Source organism: Pteropus alecto, unplaced genomic scaffold (genome assembly GCF_000325575.1).
Source record: "Pteropus alecto unplaced genomic scaffold, ASM32557v1 scaffold45, whole genome shotgun sequence".
Taxonomy (NCBI): Eukaryota; Metazoa; Chordata; class Mammalia; order Chiroptera; family Pteropodidae; genus Pteropus; species Pteropus alecto.
In genome coordinates, this window is record NW_006442491.1 from 21,635,647 (window position 1) to 21,652,754 (window position 17,108).

Here is a 17,108-nt window from a genome sequence, read left to right on the forward strand (position 1 = left end):
GGTTTGTGGATGAGGCGTGCGCAGGCGCACCTAGAACCACGTGACCATAAACATGCGCAGTGCGTGACCCCGAAGCCAAAAGCGGGATGATTGAGGTCAAGTTTTTTTCTAATACCAAAACTTCCCTTGCTCGAATCCAGCAACCCTCGCTGTCCCCACTTCAGACTAGAGAATCTTCTCTTACTATAATCTCCCCTTTGCTTCTGGGCTGCTACTCCAGGAAATCGGCAGCCAGTACTAGACATGGCGAGAGGCCCCCAAGCGGTGCCGTCCGCCTACACGCGCACTACTCAAGGGGGCGGGGCCCTCCGAAAGGGCGGGAGTTTGGAGGGGGCGGGGTCTGGTCCCCAGCTGGGTGGTGGGCCTACAGCCGCACGCAGAGGAACAGGGTAGGAATCCGCGGGAGCCGAGCGTGGTGAGGTGGGGCCTTCCGGGCAGGCGGGAGGTGCCCGGGTTAACGGTCCGAGGTCCAGAGACCGGTCCACTTATGGCGCCTTAGGGGATCCCGCTCGGGCAGCGGCCTCCGGTTTCCTGGGAGAAACCCGAGGCCCAGGGAGGGGTTGGGACCTGGACTAGGGCTCCCGGCCCCTTGACTCCGCGTCCTGCTGTCGTCACCAGTCTGGGCTCCAGTCCGCGCTGAAAGGGATCTTCCCGATCCTCGCTTCCAATAGCCGACGAGCCCAGGGTTGTCAGGATAAGGCGCTGCGCCCTCCAGCCCATCTCGCTCCGGGCTCCCAGAATTTTACGCCTTCCTTTGCCTTTGGTACTTTGCACGTGATCTGTCCGAAAGCCTTGTCCCACCCGCCGCCTCGCTCTGGAATTCTCATTTTTCGTGACCCAACTCAAATATCACTTTCTGGGAAACCTTTCCCACCCTTTCTGCTGGCGTAGTTAATCTCGATGCTCAGTTTTTGCACTCATTGTATCGAATTACTGTTCCTGCCCCTCTTTTACACTCATGCACACTTTTGAAGCTGTGCTAGTTTATTCTCTGGCTGCTCTGACAATGTGTTAATAAAAGGGTGCTGAACTGCGTTTCGAGGAAGCTCAGAAGCCTTTTTCACCTCTGTACCCCAGAGTCTAGCACATGATGATGATAACAGTTAATATTTACCGAATAGTCACAAAGTGTCAGGTGCTACTAAATGCATTACATGTAAAGGCCCATTTAATCCTTAAGCAATTCCTTAAGGTGAGTTCTATATCTTCACATTTTAGGTATGAAGAAACTGAGGCATTCATAAATCAAGTTGCCTAGAGTCCCACAACTAATAAGTGTGTGATGCTAGGAAACAAATTCTAGGTTGTCCGCAGAGTGTAATAATTTCCCAAGATTTTGGGGGGGGTTGGCAAATGTCTGTTGATTCAATCTTTACATTAGCCCCATGACTTATGAGAGTCCAGAATTATGATGCACGTTTTACTGATAAGGCTTAGAAAGGAGAACTGATGTTTCCAAACATACAGACTTAGACCTCATCATTTCACACCATTTAGGAAGTGCCCCTCCCAGAGCTGTGATTTCATATTTCACGATTTAGAAGGCAGCTTAGTGTAATGAAAAGGGCAAGAATTTGGAAGCAGATTGGGATTTAATCTTTGCTCTGCCACTGACTAGTTATATCCCTTTCATTTTTTGAGCCTCGGTTTTCTTGTCTGTAAAATGAAGACAGTAACTCTTTCAAAAGGCTTTTTATGAAGATTACAAATGATCGTTGTGAGAAAGTAAAGTGCTGTACAAACTATCTGTTTTTCACCTTTTAAAAGGCCTTAGAACTGTCAACCTTTTGCAAGACCATCAGAGGTATAGATCATTTTACCTAATGTCCTTATATTCATTCATTCAGTCAAATATTTAATGAGTACCTGCTATATACCAGGTACCGGTTTAGGAGCTGGAAATACAGCAGTCAATAAAACAATGTTCTTGCACTTTTGAAATTTACATTCTGATAGATACATTACACATAATCAGCTAGGGACAGATAAGGCATGGTAAGGTTAATAGAAATATCAGTGTATGTGAAGAGTGGTGGTATTTTATATTGGTGGTTAGGAAACAACTTACTGAGGTGATATTTGAACAGAGATCTGAAGGCGGTAAGGGAGTGAAATATGAAGATGAGACCCAGAGATGAATGTGTGGCTTGGTGTGTTCCAAGGAGGGGTGAGAGCAAAGGGGAGAGGAGTAGGAAATGGAATTAAAACAATTGGAGGCTAGGATCAAATAATTAGGACCCCATAGGCTATTATAATGATTTCGAGTTTTATTCTGAGTAGCCATTGGAGGGTTCTGAGTGGCATAATCTGTCACTGTTTTTAAAAGGACCACTCTGACTGCTCTGTTGAGAAAAAAACAAATTTGGAAGCAAGGGTGGAAATCACTATTGTCTAGGAAGCTTTTGCAGTAATCCAGATGTATTATCTATTGCTCTACAAGGAATGACCCCAAAATTTAGCAGCTTGAAACAGCAGTCATTTATTATCTCATATAGCTGTGGGTCAGAAATCCAAGAGCAGCTTCACTGAGCGTTTCTGGCTTAGGATCTCCCAGGAAATTGCAGTCAAGCTAATGGACGGTCTGCTCCCAAGATGGTTCCTTACCACTGTCCGCTTCACAGGGCTGCCAGAGTGTCCTTAGGACACAGCAGAGAGAATGAAGGGGGTGGGGCAGAGAAAAGCTGTAGTGCCTTTTATGACCTTGTCTTGGAAGTCATTTCTACTGTATTCAGATTCATTAACTTTGTTCCACCTACTCTTAAGGGGACAGAATTAGGCTCTACCTCTTGAAGAGAGGAATATCAAAGAATTTATGGCATACCTTAAAGCCACCACACCTGGCAAGAGAGACTGGCTTGGTTTGGGATAATAGTGGTGAGGGGTCAAAAAGTGATAGGATCTGGTAGAGCTGACAAGATTTGTTGATGGATTGGTTGTAGGGTATGGGAGAATGGAATAACTATGATTGTAAGGCTTTTGGCTTGAGCATCCAGAAGGATGAAATTGCCATTTACTTATTAAATGGGCGAGATTGGAGGAGTAGGAGTTCGCTTTTGGGCAAATTAACTTTGAGATGCCTGTTAGACATCTATGTGAAGAAATGAAATAGATGTTTGAACTTAGTATAGGGGTGTGAAGTTCCAAAGGGAAGTGTTGGCTAGAGATGTAACACTGGGAGTCATGGGTGTGTAGGTGCTATTTTAAGCCATGAAACTGGATGAAGTTAACTTAGGAAATGAAGGTAGGTGGAGAAGAGGTCTGAAGCCTGAGCCCTGGGACCTCCAACCTTTAGGTGTTGGGGAGATGAGGAGGAGCCAGCAAAGGAGACTGAAGGGAGAGGCCAGGGAGGTGGGAGGAAAACAGGCCCCACAGAGGAGGTTTTTATATAAGGAACTGCATGATAATTTTTTTTTCTGGAATAAGAAACAAATTGTCTCTGTAGACAAATATATATAGTTTTCTTTGCTTGGGAAATAAAATGTTTGTGCCCTCAAGTGTTTTGCTTTTTTTGCTTTAAATAACAAATTCTATTAAATAATACTAGTCCACATCTTATTCCTTGCAACATTTATGCCTCTACTCCAAGTTTAAGTGATATTACTTCTATTGTAAACTTTATTTAAATACTCCTTTTGGAATATTTTGAAGGGAGATGAAATACACAATTTATATCACTCTTCCATCACTTTCCATCATAGGTGCAGAGGTTACTGCCCTTCCCAGCCTGGTTCCTAGCAAAAGTAGGAAGTCGGTCTTATTCATTTCTGTGTCAGACACAGTAGCAGACTGTGATAATACCAAGCTGTAATTCATGAGTGTTTATGAGTGTTTAATGTATAAAAGAAGTGATTCTTTTTCCTTTTCCTCCAGTAATAGTGATGTCTATTCAGTGGTTTACAGTTTACAAAGCATGGTGACATCCATTATCTCGTTTGAGCGCAATCCAGTCTGTTAGCATCTGCCAGCTACTGACCTTTTCCTTTTCTCAGGGACACCAAAACCTACCTTCTTTTGGAGCTGTGCTAGCTTATTCTCTGGCTGATCTTACAGTGTGTTAATGAAAGGGCACTGAAATGCATCTGGAGGAAGCTCAGAACTAAATCTCAATTTCAGAAAGATTCCTGATGTAATTTTCTCTGTCCCCTCCCTCTTTTTATTCTTATTTTAGTGAATTTCTGTTTTATGAGGATTTTTTAAATCATAAAACACTTCAAATCATTTTTAAAGTAAACTTTATTTTTAAGAACAATTTTAGATTTCCAGAAAAATTGCATAGTACAGAGAGTTCCCATATACCTTGTACCCAATTCCCCCTATTAGTCGCATCTTACCTTAGTATGGTATATTTGCTGCAATTTCAAATCTTTTTTTTTTTTTTGAGGTAAATGGGACATATAAATAACATGAACAAAATGAGTTACTTCATCTCTAGGCCTCAGCTTCCTTATCTGTAAAATGAGAGGATTGAACTAAAATTTTAAATAGCTCTAAAAATTTTAATTATCTGCTAAAGTAAAATAATCATATAATTCTAATATAATTCCATTTCTTTCGTGAAGTATTACTATCATCTTCTCAAATAATGTTTACATGTTAACAGCAGCCTTATCCTAAAAGAGAATTTAATATGAGAATTCTAGGAACTGTAACAGGGCTGCTTACAGAGATATTAGGTCGAACTACATGAAATTACCATTTTTATAGGTTAAACAAAGGGTAAATATTGTTAATTATGGTTTAACCTAATATTTTAGGGGTAGGCAAGCTCTGCAAACTCAAGGATCTTCAGTTTCCCAGGAAGTAATGTAAATTAGTAAACTGAGTTTTCTTCTATAACTAATAAAAACAACAGCACAAGTGCAACGATAAGTGACAACTGAAATCTGTTATCAATGTGAGTGAGAGAGTAAGCCTGGGTTGAGGGCAGACACTGGTGAACTGGAAAGCATATGCTCTACTTAAAGGAGACAGATACCGTTCAACAGCACATGGTTGTTGCCTTGTGGGAATGTGTGTCAAGGGTCACTAGCTAGTCCAATTTTCCAGAAATATTAATATTTATATGCATTTTTCCAGTGGTAAATGTTGGCACCTAATTTGAATGCTTAAAAATTATTGTATGGGCCACACGATGGTTGAAAAGAGCCAACTGTCCACATTTGTAATGTCTGGCCAAGGGTTTAGATCTGCCAGGAATGAGGCCCACATGCATTTCTTAAAATTATATGTCATTGATAACCTACTAATGACTGAAATGAATTAGCTCTTGCCTTTGAGGTACTCACAGATTAGTAGAGAAGACAGGAAAATAATAATGCTAAATGTAATATAGACAGACTTTCTATAAGTATATATATGTGTATATACATATATACATATATATGTATATATATGTATATGTATATATATATGTATATACACACTTCTACCTCTGGGAGGATAAGATAGGAAGTAACATTTAAGCCAGGATGCAAGAGATCAACAGTTTGATTCATTAAATGGATTTGGGGCCCCTGAAACTCCCACTGTATGGGCAAATGTTAGATTTGCATTTGCTGTATATACCATTTTCTTGATAGGTAGTTGGAAATACAGATATCCTTTAACCTTACTGGTGGGAGTCTCAGGATTAATAAAACGAGAAAACTCTAACCTATCTCCCTTCACCTAGGTAATAGGATTATCATGTTTTCGAGGCCTAAGAAACTCAGAGGTCATGTAGCTGAGTGCCCTCATTTTTGGACGAGGAGTGGCATGCCTGAGGTCACAGCCCATTAGAGGCAGAGCTTGGACTAGCACCCATGACTCTTCTTCACCACTATGTTTCCCCCCTCTCCTGGTTACATCTAAAGGTCACTGGCTAGGCTGGCCTCCCCTGCCGGCAGGTGCCCAGCTCCTGGTGAGTGAGGAGGGTTTGCCATCCTGCTGGAGTTGATTCAGTCTTCTCTCTGTTGGATCCCCTGCTTGAAATGCTTGCTACTCCATTTCTTTGTCAGAGAGACCAAGTATTAATTATGATAATGATGTTTCACACAGTTCACAGCCCCCCCAGGTTGGGTTAAATGCCTCTCCTTTGTTTTCCTATACTGTCCTACAATGTCTGTATTATTATCGAACATACTACATTGTACTGCAGGTCCTCAAATAACATCGTTTTATTCAACATTGTTTTATCATAATGTTGATGAGATGCCATGGGACCTTAACTCTTTATATCAATTAGCCTATCTTAAATTTGTTATGCCTCATTTCACTTAAAGCTGTAGAACCTATAGGTGGCGTAAAGTGAGGACTTACTGTATTGTAATTATGGCTGTCTCCCCTGCTAGATCACGCATCTTCAGTGATTTATTCAACAAATGTTTATCAGGCACTGTGCCAGGCACTAGAGATTCAGTGGTAAAGCAGGAGCTCTCTTGGTCTAGTGCAGAGGTCCAAAAGGCACGCCAGAAAGCACTAGTCTTCTGAACTTGTTTCATGGTCAGATAAATTTAGGAAATGATGCTCATTATAGCCTCCTTTAGAGATTAGGATCTAAGTATTTTAAAGGCCCCGAGGGGTCCTGTAGTAAAAGAACCTATTTACTTTGCCCATCCCAGCTTTGTCAGACTTAATGAATATTTGCTAAATATATTTGTATTGTATAGACAGTCTTTTAAACTCCACTGTGTGCTTTCTCCCCAGCTCAAGAGGAGGTTCAAGTGGTACAACCATGATTACAGACCCCGCTGGGAACACACAGCCTCTGGCTGCATAGGGGCCTGTGCGCTTATTGTCTTGTGCCCCCATGGAGACAGGAGGCCCTGGGCTGAACAATATGAATCCGCAGTCACTGCAGCTGGTGCTGGAGGAGCAAGTGCTAGCGCTACAGCAGCAGATGGCAGAGAACCAGGCAGCCTCCTGGCGGAAGCTGAAGAGCTCCCAGGAGGCCCAGCAGAAGCAAGCAGCCCTCGTAAGGAAGCTGCAGGCCAAGGTGAGGCAGCTCTCTTTCAGGGAGGGGAAAAGAAGAGAACACCTCCTAGAGCTGTGTGCTGAGGTGGCATAAGGGTTTGCAGGAAGCAGAACCATGTGATGAGAATGTCCCAAACAGCCTCTCCTTTGATGCTCATACCTACTGCATGAGATATACACTATCTCCTCCTTTTTTTTTAAAGGCCTACGGCACCTGATATTCCTAGGTGGAATCCCATCCAAGTACTAACCAGGCCCGACCCTGCTTAGCTTCCAAGATCGGGCATGTTCAGGGTGGCAAGGCCATAGACACTATCTCCCTTTTAAAAATGGCATTCATTGTGTAGGTTTGCTCTGCTAGTCTGGAGCTAGGACCTGACCCTAGGTTCCAACACCTATGAGGTATAAAGAAAGTATTATTTAGATGTCCACATAGGAACTGTAAGATGTTATGGTGTTACCTCACTGTCATCACCCAGTCCCCTGTTCACAGCAGGTTTACCCAAGATTCTTGGGGGCGGAGGGGCTATGGATTGGGCAGTTTGTACCAGCTGTGCCTGTCGTTCACGTCCTGCTCTGTTTGTTTCAGGTGTTGCAGTACCGGAGCTGGTGCCAAGAGCTGGAGAAGCGGCTGGAAGCCATTGGGGTGAGCGAGGCTGTTCCCTGCTCCCCCTGAGCCCTCAGTGAACATACTTGTTAGGCTTCATTTATTGACTAAGATAGATTGGGTGCGATAATATGGTGTTTGGTAAAAGCCTCTCTTCAGCACATAAGAGCTTTGTCACAGATACCTTAATGGGATCTAGCTATTCTTGGTCTGTCGGACTCCAACCCTTGGCTCTCTACGGACAAAATGCAACTTCAGGAGATCAGGTTGGAAAGAGGGTGGAATCAGAGGGAAGAAATTCATTTTTCCTCCAGAAGGTGTCAGTGTTTATCTGTCTTAGAGACACGTGTACCTTCGCAGGCTTGAAAAACATGTTTGTGGCAGAGGGATTTGTTTGTGCTGTTGGCTGGGCAGAACTGGCTTTGGAAGACCCCTTTGCCTTTGTTCCAGCTCCCTCTCAGTGGCTTCTCACATTTCCCTCAGAAAAGTCCTCTCGGAGGAAGGAAAGAACTAAAACTTATTGAATGATTGAGTACCATTCTGTGTAGGCCAGGCACCATTAGGCATTGTCATATAATTATGTCACTTGATCTGCAAAGTAACTTTCTGAGGGGAATGATATTGCTTTTGTTTTGTAGCTAAAGATTTTGTGGTTCAGAGAAGTTAAGTAACTTCTCAAGGTCTAAAAATTAGTATAGTAGAAATCAAGGCCGTCAGTGAAAGATATGTCTTATGCTTCTTAGGTTGAAAGTTCTTTTCACTACCAAATGCCATCTTTCAGGAGAAGTCACATGTTCACCTTTGGAGGGAGGGATGCAGTGGATTTACTTTCAGGATGCAGTGATTGAGGAAAGAGGCATATTGCTGACAAATTGGAGAAAGAATAAAAAGAATGTGGCTGTTGTAGAAGGGGGCACCCAGGAATTGGTGTGCGTGATGTTCTCTTTGGAGGTAAATAAGGCTTGTCTCTGTCTGGCTAAGGGACCGATCCCTCAGAGGTGGGAAAGTGTGGAGGAGCCAAACCTGGAACAGCTGCTAATCCGATTGGAGGAGGAGCAACAGAGGTGATGGACCCCAAATTCTCTGGCCTGGGTGCTTGGCCACTGGGTGGAGAAGGCTGACGGGAAACCTCTGTCCTGAGGGCTAACATGGATCAGAACCATGGACGTCAGCCTCAGCCCTCCAGTTCCTGGCAATGGAAAATTCCAGTTGTTTTCATCTTACTCCAAGAGGTCCAAGGGTTGGACCAGACCTTTATTTTGCATTTGCTCCTACTCCTCCCCAGTGCAGGTGTGAGAGTCTAGCAGAGGTGAACACCCAGCTTCGGCTGCACATGGAAAAAGCTGACGTGGTAAATAAAGCCCTTCGGGAAGATGTGGAAAAATTGACAGTAGATTGGAGCCGGTCCCGCGATGAGCTAATGAGGAAGGAGAGCCAGTGGCGGATGGAGCAGGAGGTAGGAGGGACAAGGGGCTGGAACTGTGAAAGGAGGGCTTACCCTCTGGGCACCACCCTGGTTAGCACTGGAAGGGGTTTACTTCAGGACTTGGACGGAGATCGGATGTCGTCCGTGAAGTCTGACCATCCTCGCTGCTCCTGCTGGCAGCTTTGCCCAGCTTAGGCCTTCAGCTAGTTCTGCCCTCACTTGCCTAGTCAAGGTTTTGGTAGCAGATGGCATGACATTCAAAATGCCTGTGTTCCTGTATAAGTGACTAGCTTAGGTTTTAAATGAATCTGAAAGCCTACTGACCCCTCATCTGGAGGTCTGCATATCTAGATGCTAAGGAGGTAGCTATTGAAATCGAGTGGGGAAGAAAAACCAAATATAGACCCTGGGGAATTTTCAGATTCCGGCTAAAGGAAATTAATGTTTTCTTGCCTTTGCTCTGTGCCAGGTATTATGGTAGGTGATTTACATTTGTTATGTCATTTAGTCCTTATTATAAGTCTGGTAATAATGGTAATAACTCCCATTTATTAAGCAGCTACCGTTTATCCTTTTCTAATCTCGTTCAGAGGAAGGCCATATATCCTAGGCCCTTTGACCTTTTGAATCTTACTGCTAACTTTACTAAACTCTTCAGCATAACCTGAGTGTAGACACCCATTCATAAGCTATTTCCTCTAAGTCTCCCCCCTACCCCCCCACCCCGCAGTGGTCAGGAAGAATCCAGGACTCCTCTGTTGGCAAAAGATAGACCTCTGCCCTTTGGTATGACCTGGGTTTTTGAACACACAGTTCTTCAAGGGCTACCTGAAAGGGGAGCATGGCCGCCTTCTTCGTCTATGGCGGGAGGTAGTGACCTTCCGACGCCACTTCCTGGAAATGAAGTCAGCCACTGACAGGTTAGTTTGACAATAAGGAGGGAGGAGGTTTGCCCCTACCGATTCTGTACTTATGACGATAGGCTGCTGTCGAAGGGGATCAGATGGCGGGGGCAGGTTGGTGGAGGAGTTGGTGAGGAGGGATGGTGTTTTGGATTCAGATGATTTCTCCCAGACCTGCTCCTCAGGCTTCACTGGGCCTGATCTCCATGCTCCTTTCCCTGGGCCCCTATCGGAGTCTTCTCTTTCCTTGCTTGTACTCAGAGACCTGACAGAGCTCAAGGCTGAGCATGTGAAGCTTTCAGGGTCCCTGTTGACCTGTTGCCTGCGCTTGACTGTGGGAGCACCGTCTCGGGAATCTGATGGATCTGGGAAACTATATGGGAGCGAGCCAACCCAGCTGCTACTGCTACTAGCCAAGACCCAGGAGCTGGAGAAGGAAGCCCATGAAAGGAGTCAGGAGTTAATACAGCTGAAGAATCAAGGGGATCTAGAGAAGGCTGAGCTTCAGGATCGGTGAGATAGACTGGGGTCCTCGGAAGGGGTCACCGAGGGAAAGTTGACTCCCGTGGGGTGTTAGAGATGGGTGGGGGAGATGTGAAGAGCATCCTTCCCATGAGAGGGAAAGGAGATGTGCCAGAGGGAGTCTAGTTTGAAACCCAGTGCCACAGTTGGGGCCATGTCACTGCCCTCTGCCCTCAGACTATCCTCGCAGCTCAGTTTCTCTCCCGTTGGCTTACAGAGCTAGCTATGACTCTGTCCTCTGTCAGCGCCGAACTACTTGCCATCCCCAGATCAGCCAAGTTCTTCTTTTGTACATGCCGACCTCAGCCTAGAACACCTTCTTCCCTTCTCTCTCTGTCTTATCTTTAAGATGTAATTCAAATGTCACCTCTTCTATGAAGCCTTCTCTGACCTCAGTAGCCTGTTAAATTACTATGCCTGGATGTGGTCTTTCGACCTGCTTGTAACATTGATCTCATTGTATCGCATCGATCTTTTAGATTTTTTTTGTTAGTTTTTTTTTATTTTTTGGATTATAATAAAGTAGACTTTTTAAAAAATGATAAGGGCAGGGACATAAGCAAAGAGTCCCATTTGAATCTCAGGGCAAAGTTCAGTTTATACCTCATGGCTAGCATTGTATCACCATCTATTGGTGGTGTACATAAATTGCAATTTATTCTGATTTTGTTTGTAAAGGTCCTGGGAGGCACAAGGACAGAGAACATGTCTTAGTTAAGTTTTGTGTCTCTAGGGATTTTCACTTTATCTGCCATATAGTAGACACTCAATAAATGTTTGTTGAATGATACAATAATTAAATGAATACCATGCGGTGAGTTAAGCACTTAGACATGGTACAGAATAAATTATTAAGACTTTGGAAAAAATTAGACTTCTGGGTGACATTCATTCAAGAAATATTTATTTAACTACCCATATAATACCAGGGACTGAGCTCTAGGATATAGTGTTCAGTCGTAAAGATTTGGGTGGTTTCCCTGAACTTTGAGGTTAATATCAGGGAGGTTGACTATAATTGCCCCCAAGTTGTCTCTCCTTTTTTCCTATCAGAGTGAGAACCTTGGGCTGGAGGGACCTTGGGACTATCCCATATGGCAATTCTGATGTTCTTATTGACTTCAGGGTGCTTGACTTCAAGATTAAGCGGGGCCTGGAAGGGCCTGGGCCAGGGCTTACCTTCAGCTCTCAGACCCCCAGACACGTGTTCCAGCCTTGAGATGTGGTAAATCCCTGCATGTGTCTGAGTGACTTTTGGCTTCTCCCTAGTTCAAGACTAGAGCATCTTATGGAATTCAGGGAGTGCAGGGGCTGGGGGCGCCCGGGACTCCGGGAAGGCTGTAGTGGGTATGTCTGCGTTTGGGCTGGGGTGTGCTATATAGTAGCTCTGTCTGCATCGGTGGGCTGCCCAGGTGACAGTGCTGTGCTCTTCCCTTCAGGATAACTGAGCTCTCTGCTCTTCTGACCCAGTCTCAGAAGCAAAATGAAGATTATGAAAAGATGATAAAAGCTCTAAGAGAAACCATGGAGATTCTGGTACATGATCCTTTGTTCTGGAAAGAAGTTGGGAGTGGGCCCGTAGATTCCTTTATGGACAGGTAGTGCAGGGTACTAGTGAAGCATTCCTTGATGAAATCCCCTAAAGCTAAAAAATAAATTTTGGCAGAATCTGAAAATTAATTAGATTTTTTCTTTTTGGGGGGCGGGGTGTTGACAAAATACGTCATGACACCTCAAAACACCTCATTCATTAAATATAATTGTCTACTATCCTTACTGTATTCCCAGAGAAGCTACAATGGTATATGCATGCAGTGTGTCCTTATCAGAGAAAGTGAGACACTCATTAAGAGCCACACTGGCAAACTAGGAAGGGGATGTGTGGAGAGATTCAAAACCTAGTCATAAGGGAAATAACTGAGAGTGTGGCAGTAGTTAGCCTGGAGAAGGGCTTGAGGAAGCCGTGATGGCTGCCTTCACATACCTGAAGGACTAACATTAGGGAAAAGAGTTGATTTGTTTCATGTTTTCCAAGCGCGCACAAGCAATGTCAATGACTAGAAGTTACAGGGTAGTAGAGTTTGGCTAACAGCTAGAGCTGTTCAGTGCTTGGACAGCCTGTCTTGGGGAGAAGTGAGGTTTGTGTCACTGGCTTACCATCTGCCAGGCTGTTATCAAAGGAATTCTCTAATATTGGATGTTAGAACCTTGGGCTTGGTTCCACTTTTCCTTTTATCTCTATGAATTTTCAGGTCTCTGATCTTAGGTAGATTCTGAACGCCTATCCACATGTATAACCCTAGTCTTCTCATCCAAGTTGGGATCAGCTGGAAGCTGGACTTGTTTATGCCTTTTTGGTTCTTTTTGGTCAGGAACTTGCAAATTCAAGCATCCTAGATAATGGGCCTAGATAATGTAAATTAGTGAAGTGGGTCAGTGGCAAAAATTCTGGTTTTCCATTCGTTAACCAATGTCACCATAAAAATAATAATAATGATAATAACAAAGTTTTAAAAATTCTGGTTTTCCAGCGCTGTCTGTTTAGTTTTCAGTGCTATCAGGGACATTTGACCTCAATATTAAGGAAACGATGCATAGTGGACTGCAGGAACCTGAAGAATATGTCTCATTTGGAGGCACCTACTGCTCGACTTCACTAATTACTGCCATATAAGAATGGGTGCTGGTGTGACCCATTTGTTAACTTTTTCAGAGAAGCCAGAAATTCAGATCTCAATTCATAAAATCTCTCAATTTGTAAATGTTTCAACAGCTGCAGGTCTGTGTCTTCAGGCCTTCATTAACACAATACGGTGGGAAGGAGGAGTCTTCAAGTTTGTTGCTGGCTTTGGGGCTAGAGGTTTCCCTGGTTTGACCTTAGGTCTCAAGCATCAGTTTATTGTTTAGAGACAGGAGCCAGCCTCTGTCCAATGATAGCTCACGTTTATTGAGCATTTGGTTTGTGCCAGGCCCTATGTTGAGTAATTTACATGCATTTTTTCCATTTAAGCCTCAAAACAAACCTGTGAAGTAGTTGCTGTTAATTAGTCCTATTTTAAGGAGAAGGAAGTTCAAAGAAACAGTTGCCTAAGTTTACCAAGCTAGTAAATGACAGAGCAAGAACTGTAATCTAGACGGTCTAATTTGGAGCTCTTAATCACTTAATCTGAGCTCTTAATCACCACATCACATTGTCTTCAGAGTCCTGGGACAATGTCAGCATTCACATGTGGTCAGGGAAAAAATGGGGTTGACAGAATAGACAGAATAAGACTGGTTGATTTGGGGCCTGGCATGATAATTTCTCTTTTGAGAATTTGGCTCTTAGGCTCTATTTTGTTCCCTGTTCAGGAGACAAATCATGCAGAATTAATGGAACATGAGGCATCTCTTAGTAGAAATGCCCAAGAGGAGAAGCTATCCTTACAGCAGGCTCTCAAGGATATAACCCAGGTACTGGTAAGCCTCCCGTTCATGGTAACAAGGCTATGCCTCACTCCCCCCCAGGCCTCCTAGTCCTCTCAATCATGCCCAGATTTCCACTCTCTGAGGTGTCTGGGCTTAGGGTCTTGTGGGGATAATTGCTCTAAAGCGTATCTGAAGACTGGAACCAAAGGAGCAGCTAAGCATTCATTGACTTGCACTGCCTGCTAGAACAGACCCTCTCATTGTCAGCTGCAATTCTCAGGCCAGCGGCTGGATGCTTGTGTACATTACCTCAAAAGCTTCTTCATCCTTCATTTCTTCATTTCTTATTACCTCAGAGAATGCTCTAGCCTTGTTGCTAGCCCCAGGTTTGGGTGACCAGAGGTGAAGAGTTGAAGGAATCAACCTTTTTTGCTCTTAAACGCCTTCTTCCCTCTCCCTAGGGAGAAGGCTGAGAAGAAAAATGTCAGGTTTGTTGAGGCTGTAGTGTTAGTCCCCTGAATGGACTCCAGGCCTTGGTTACTAGGGTGGTGATCGTCCTGTGTTGGGTTTCAGGTCATGGCAGAGGAAGGGGACAATATGACCCAAGACTCTAGTCATGAGAACATCTTGGAATTGGACACCTGTGACTTCTCCCAGTTTGATTTCCAGGACCCAGACAAGGCTCTTACTCTGGTGCGTTCAGTGCTGACTCGGAGACGCCAGGCTGTGCAGGTGAGAACCCCAGTGTTTCTCCCGAGCCACAGGGGCGGGTGTCTAAAGTGGTCTGTTCCCCAGATACCCTCTTAGCCTGGGCTGCCCCTTTCACTATGTTGACCAGTCATGAGGTATTTTGTCAACACCCCAAAGTGCCCATTAGAATCTCTCTTTGTCTGCCAAACTGCTTGTGGGTAACAGGCACATTCTCCGTGCCAGTGGCATGCTTCACTTTGCACGGTATTAAGCAAAGATTGGCAACCAGAGCCCTGGGAGAGTATGGGTAAGTGGTCCCTGATTCTGAGTGGCCCAGCCACACTTACCATTCAAACACACACCACTGTACATTTGAAGATGGTGAACTCTGAGACTCTAGGAGCCACAGAAGCCCAGTAATAATAACCTCTGACACTCTGTCTTCTCAACCGGTCACATCTCTTCTTGGCTTAACCTTCTTGCAGCAGCGCCCAGCCCCCTTGCCCAGCCCTCCGTTTAGGCTTCTGACAGTCCTCCTTTGCCTCGCCCTCTTGTTCACCATCTCACTTCTGTTATTCTCCCTCCACAGGACCTAAAGCAGCAGCTTTCAGGCTGTCAGGAAGCTATGAGCTTCTTGCAGCAGCAGCATAATCAGTGGGAGGAAGAGGGTGAGGCCTTGAGACAGCGGTTACAGAAGCTCAGTGGAGAGCGGGACACTCTGGCAGGGCAGACTGTGGACCTCCAGGGAGAAGTGGACTCCCTCAGCAAGTGAGCAGGGGCTGCTCATCCCGCCTTTCCTTCCCAGCCTCAGTCCTCATCCAGCTATTTACCCACTCCCATCATGTTTCTGGTTGGCTGACCCAGCTCTCCCCGAGACCCAGGGCTGCTCAGGGCTGCCTTGCTTTGTGCTCTGCTTGTTCCTACTTACTCAGTTTTGTGTTTTTGTGATAATAAGAAATAGTTGCCCAGTCAAAATGGAAGGTGAGATATTTGAAGTAAACAGTCACCTCTCTCTTTTGACCCTGTGATGTCTGCTTCCAGGAACGACTTCAGGTTCCAAGGTCTGCTCATTTCTGGTCTCCTTTTTCCAGAGAGCGAGAGCTCCTGCAGAAGACCAGGGAAGAGCTGCAGCAGCAGCTGGAGGTGCTGGAGCAGGAGGCATGGCGACTACGGAGGACAAACATGGAGCTGCAGCTGCAGGGGGATTCTGCCCAGGGTGAGAAGGAGGAGCAGCAGGAGGAGCTGCACCTGGCTGTCCGTGAAAGGGAGCGCCTGTAAGTGTGACCCTTCCTCTCTTTGCTGGGGCTTGCTCTTTCCTTCAATTCTACACCCTCCTCCACCTACTATCCTCTCCTAGAAAGTGTAGTATATTGAAGCCTGGCGTGTAATGGGTTTGGATTAGCTTACTGCTCCTTTGCAGAAAGATGAATACAGAAAATTCATCCAGCCTTTGCTGAGCATCTATAAAGGACTAGGCACTGTGGATACAGAAATAAATAAGGCACAGGCCATAATCTCCAACAGTTTGCAGTCCAATGGGGAAGACAGACAAAAGTAAAGAACTAACTGTGGTATGAGGCCAGATGAAGTATGAGCTAATAGAGATTCAGGTTAGGTCCTTTGGGAGCCTGGGAGTTAATTATTGAAAGCTTCATGGAAGAGAGGGTAGCCTTAGATATGAGCCTTGACATATTTGATTGGCAGAGAGTAGGAGAAAGGCTAATGGAACAGATTAGTAAAGAAAGGAGGCAGAAAGATTCTTGGCATGTTCAGATAGGCTGGGCTGGCTAAAGGGTGGAACTTATCCTGGAAAGTCATGGGAAATGAGCTGGTCAAGAAAGGGAATTCCAGAGTAAAGGGACCCAGCTAATCTGTAAATTCCCCTACACAGTGTCAGAAAAAGCAAGGACTTTTGAGCTAGGTGAAAGCTTGGTTTAAATTATGGCCTTGTCACTTGGACAGATTACTTTATTTGTAAAATGGGGGTGCTAATATTTACCTTGAAGGGTCATTGGCAAGATTAGAGCAGTGTTTTGCAAAATGCCATCATAGGTCCTGGCATATGGTAGGTTTTAAGTAACTGGGGGCAGGAACTGTATCTTCATCTTTAGTATAACCCCTCCTCTCCTGTGTCCTAGTTCTTTCTACCTAGTAGCCAAAGATAGTGGAATCTTGAAGGACTGCTATAAGGATCATGACTTGTGCAAAGAATGGTTTCCCCTGTACCAAGGAGAAGAAGAGACAATCTACAAAAATAATTACATGGTTTCAAATTTAATTTGTTTGAATCGATAATACTTTTATCAATATTTATGTGCTTCAAAAGTCAAAACAATTTTAAAAAGATGTACACTGAGAAATCTTACTCCATTCTGCTTCATTTGTCCCATTTCCCTTTCTTCTGTAGGTAATCACTTAAATTAATTTCTTGTTTATCTTTCCAATGCTGCTTTATGCAAATATATACATAATTCTTATTTCCCCCAATTTCTTGCATAAAAGATAGAACACTGCATATACTGTTCTGCACTTCGCTTTTTTTCATTTTATGTTTTAGAGATATCACTTTTTAGAGACCTTCTTTATTCTTTTGTATAGCAAA

At 44.3% G+C, this 17,108-nt stretch overlaps 1 protein-coding gene and 1 pseudogene across 9 annotated transcripts in view; one reads left to right on the forward strand and one right to left on the reverse strand.

Moving 5' to 3' along the window:
- Positions 1–364: 364 nt before the first annotated feature.
- The window catches only part of CEP250 (centrosomal protein 250), a 40,601-nt gene continuing 23,857 nt past the window's right edge, over positions 365–17,108 (forward strand). The window contains exons 1-12 of one of the 9 annotated variants that reach the window (XM_015597114.2): positions 365–415; positions 6,685–6,973; positions 7,541–7,597; positions 8,540–8,622; positions 8,849–9,014; positions 9,798–9,904; positions 10,148–10,399; positions 11,848–11,944; positions 13,760–13,867; positions 14,390–14,548; positions 15,096–15,274; positions 15,598–15,780. In XM_015597114.2, the coding sequence (XP_015452600.1) occupies positions 6,788–6,973; positions 7,541–7,597; positions 8,540–8,622; positions 8,849–9,014; positions 9,798–9,904; positions 10,148–10,399; positions 11,848–11,944; positions 13,760–13,867; positions 14,390–14,548; positions 15,096–15,274; positions 15,598–15,780 (1,577 nt within the window). In that variant the 5' untranslated portion in view covers positions 365–415; positions 6,685–6,787. Of the gene's footprint in view, positions 421–5,561; positions 5,900–6,684; positions 6,974–7,540; positions 7,598–8,539; positions 8,623–8,843; positions 9,015–9,797; positions 9,905–10,147; positions 10,400–11,548; positions 11,634–11,847; positions 11,945–13,759; positions 13,868–14,389; positions 14,549–15,095; positions 15,275–15,597; positions 15,781–17,108 lie in introns of those variants that run through there. The other 8 variants (XM_015597113.2, XM_015597115.2, XM_025039786.1 and 5 more) reach the window with 8 other exon arrangements.
- On the reverse strand, positions 7,154–7,262 carry LOC112471272 (annotated as a pseudogene).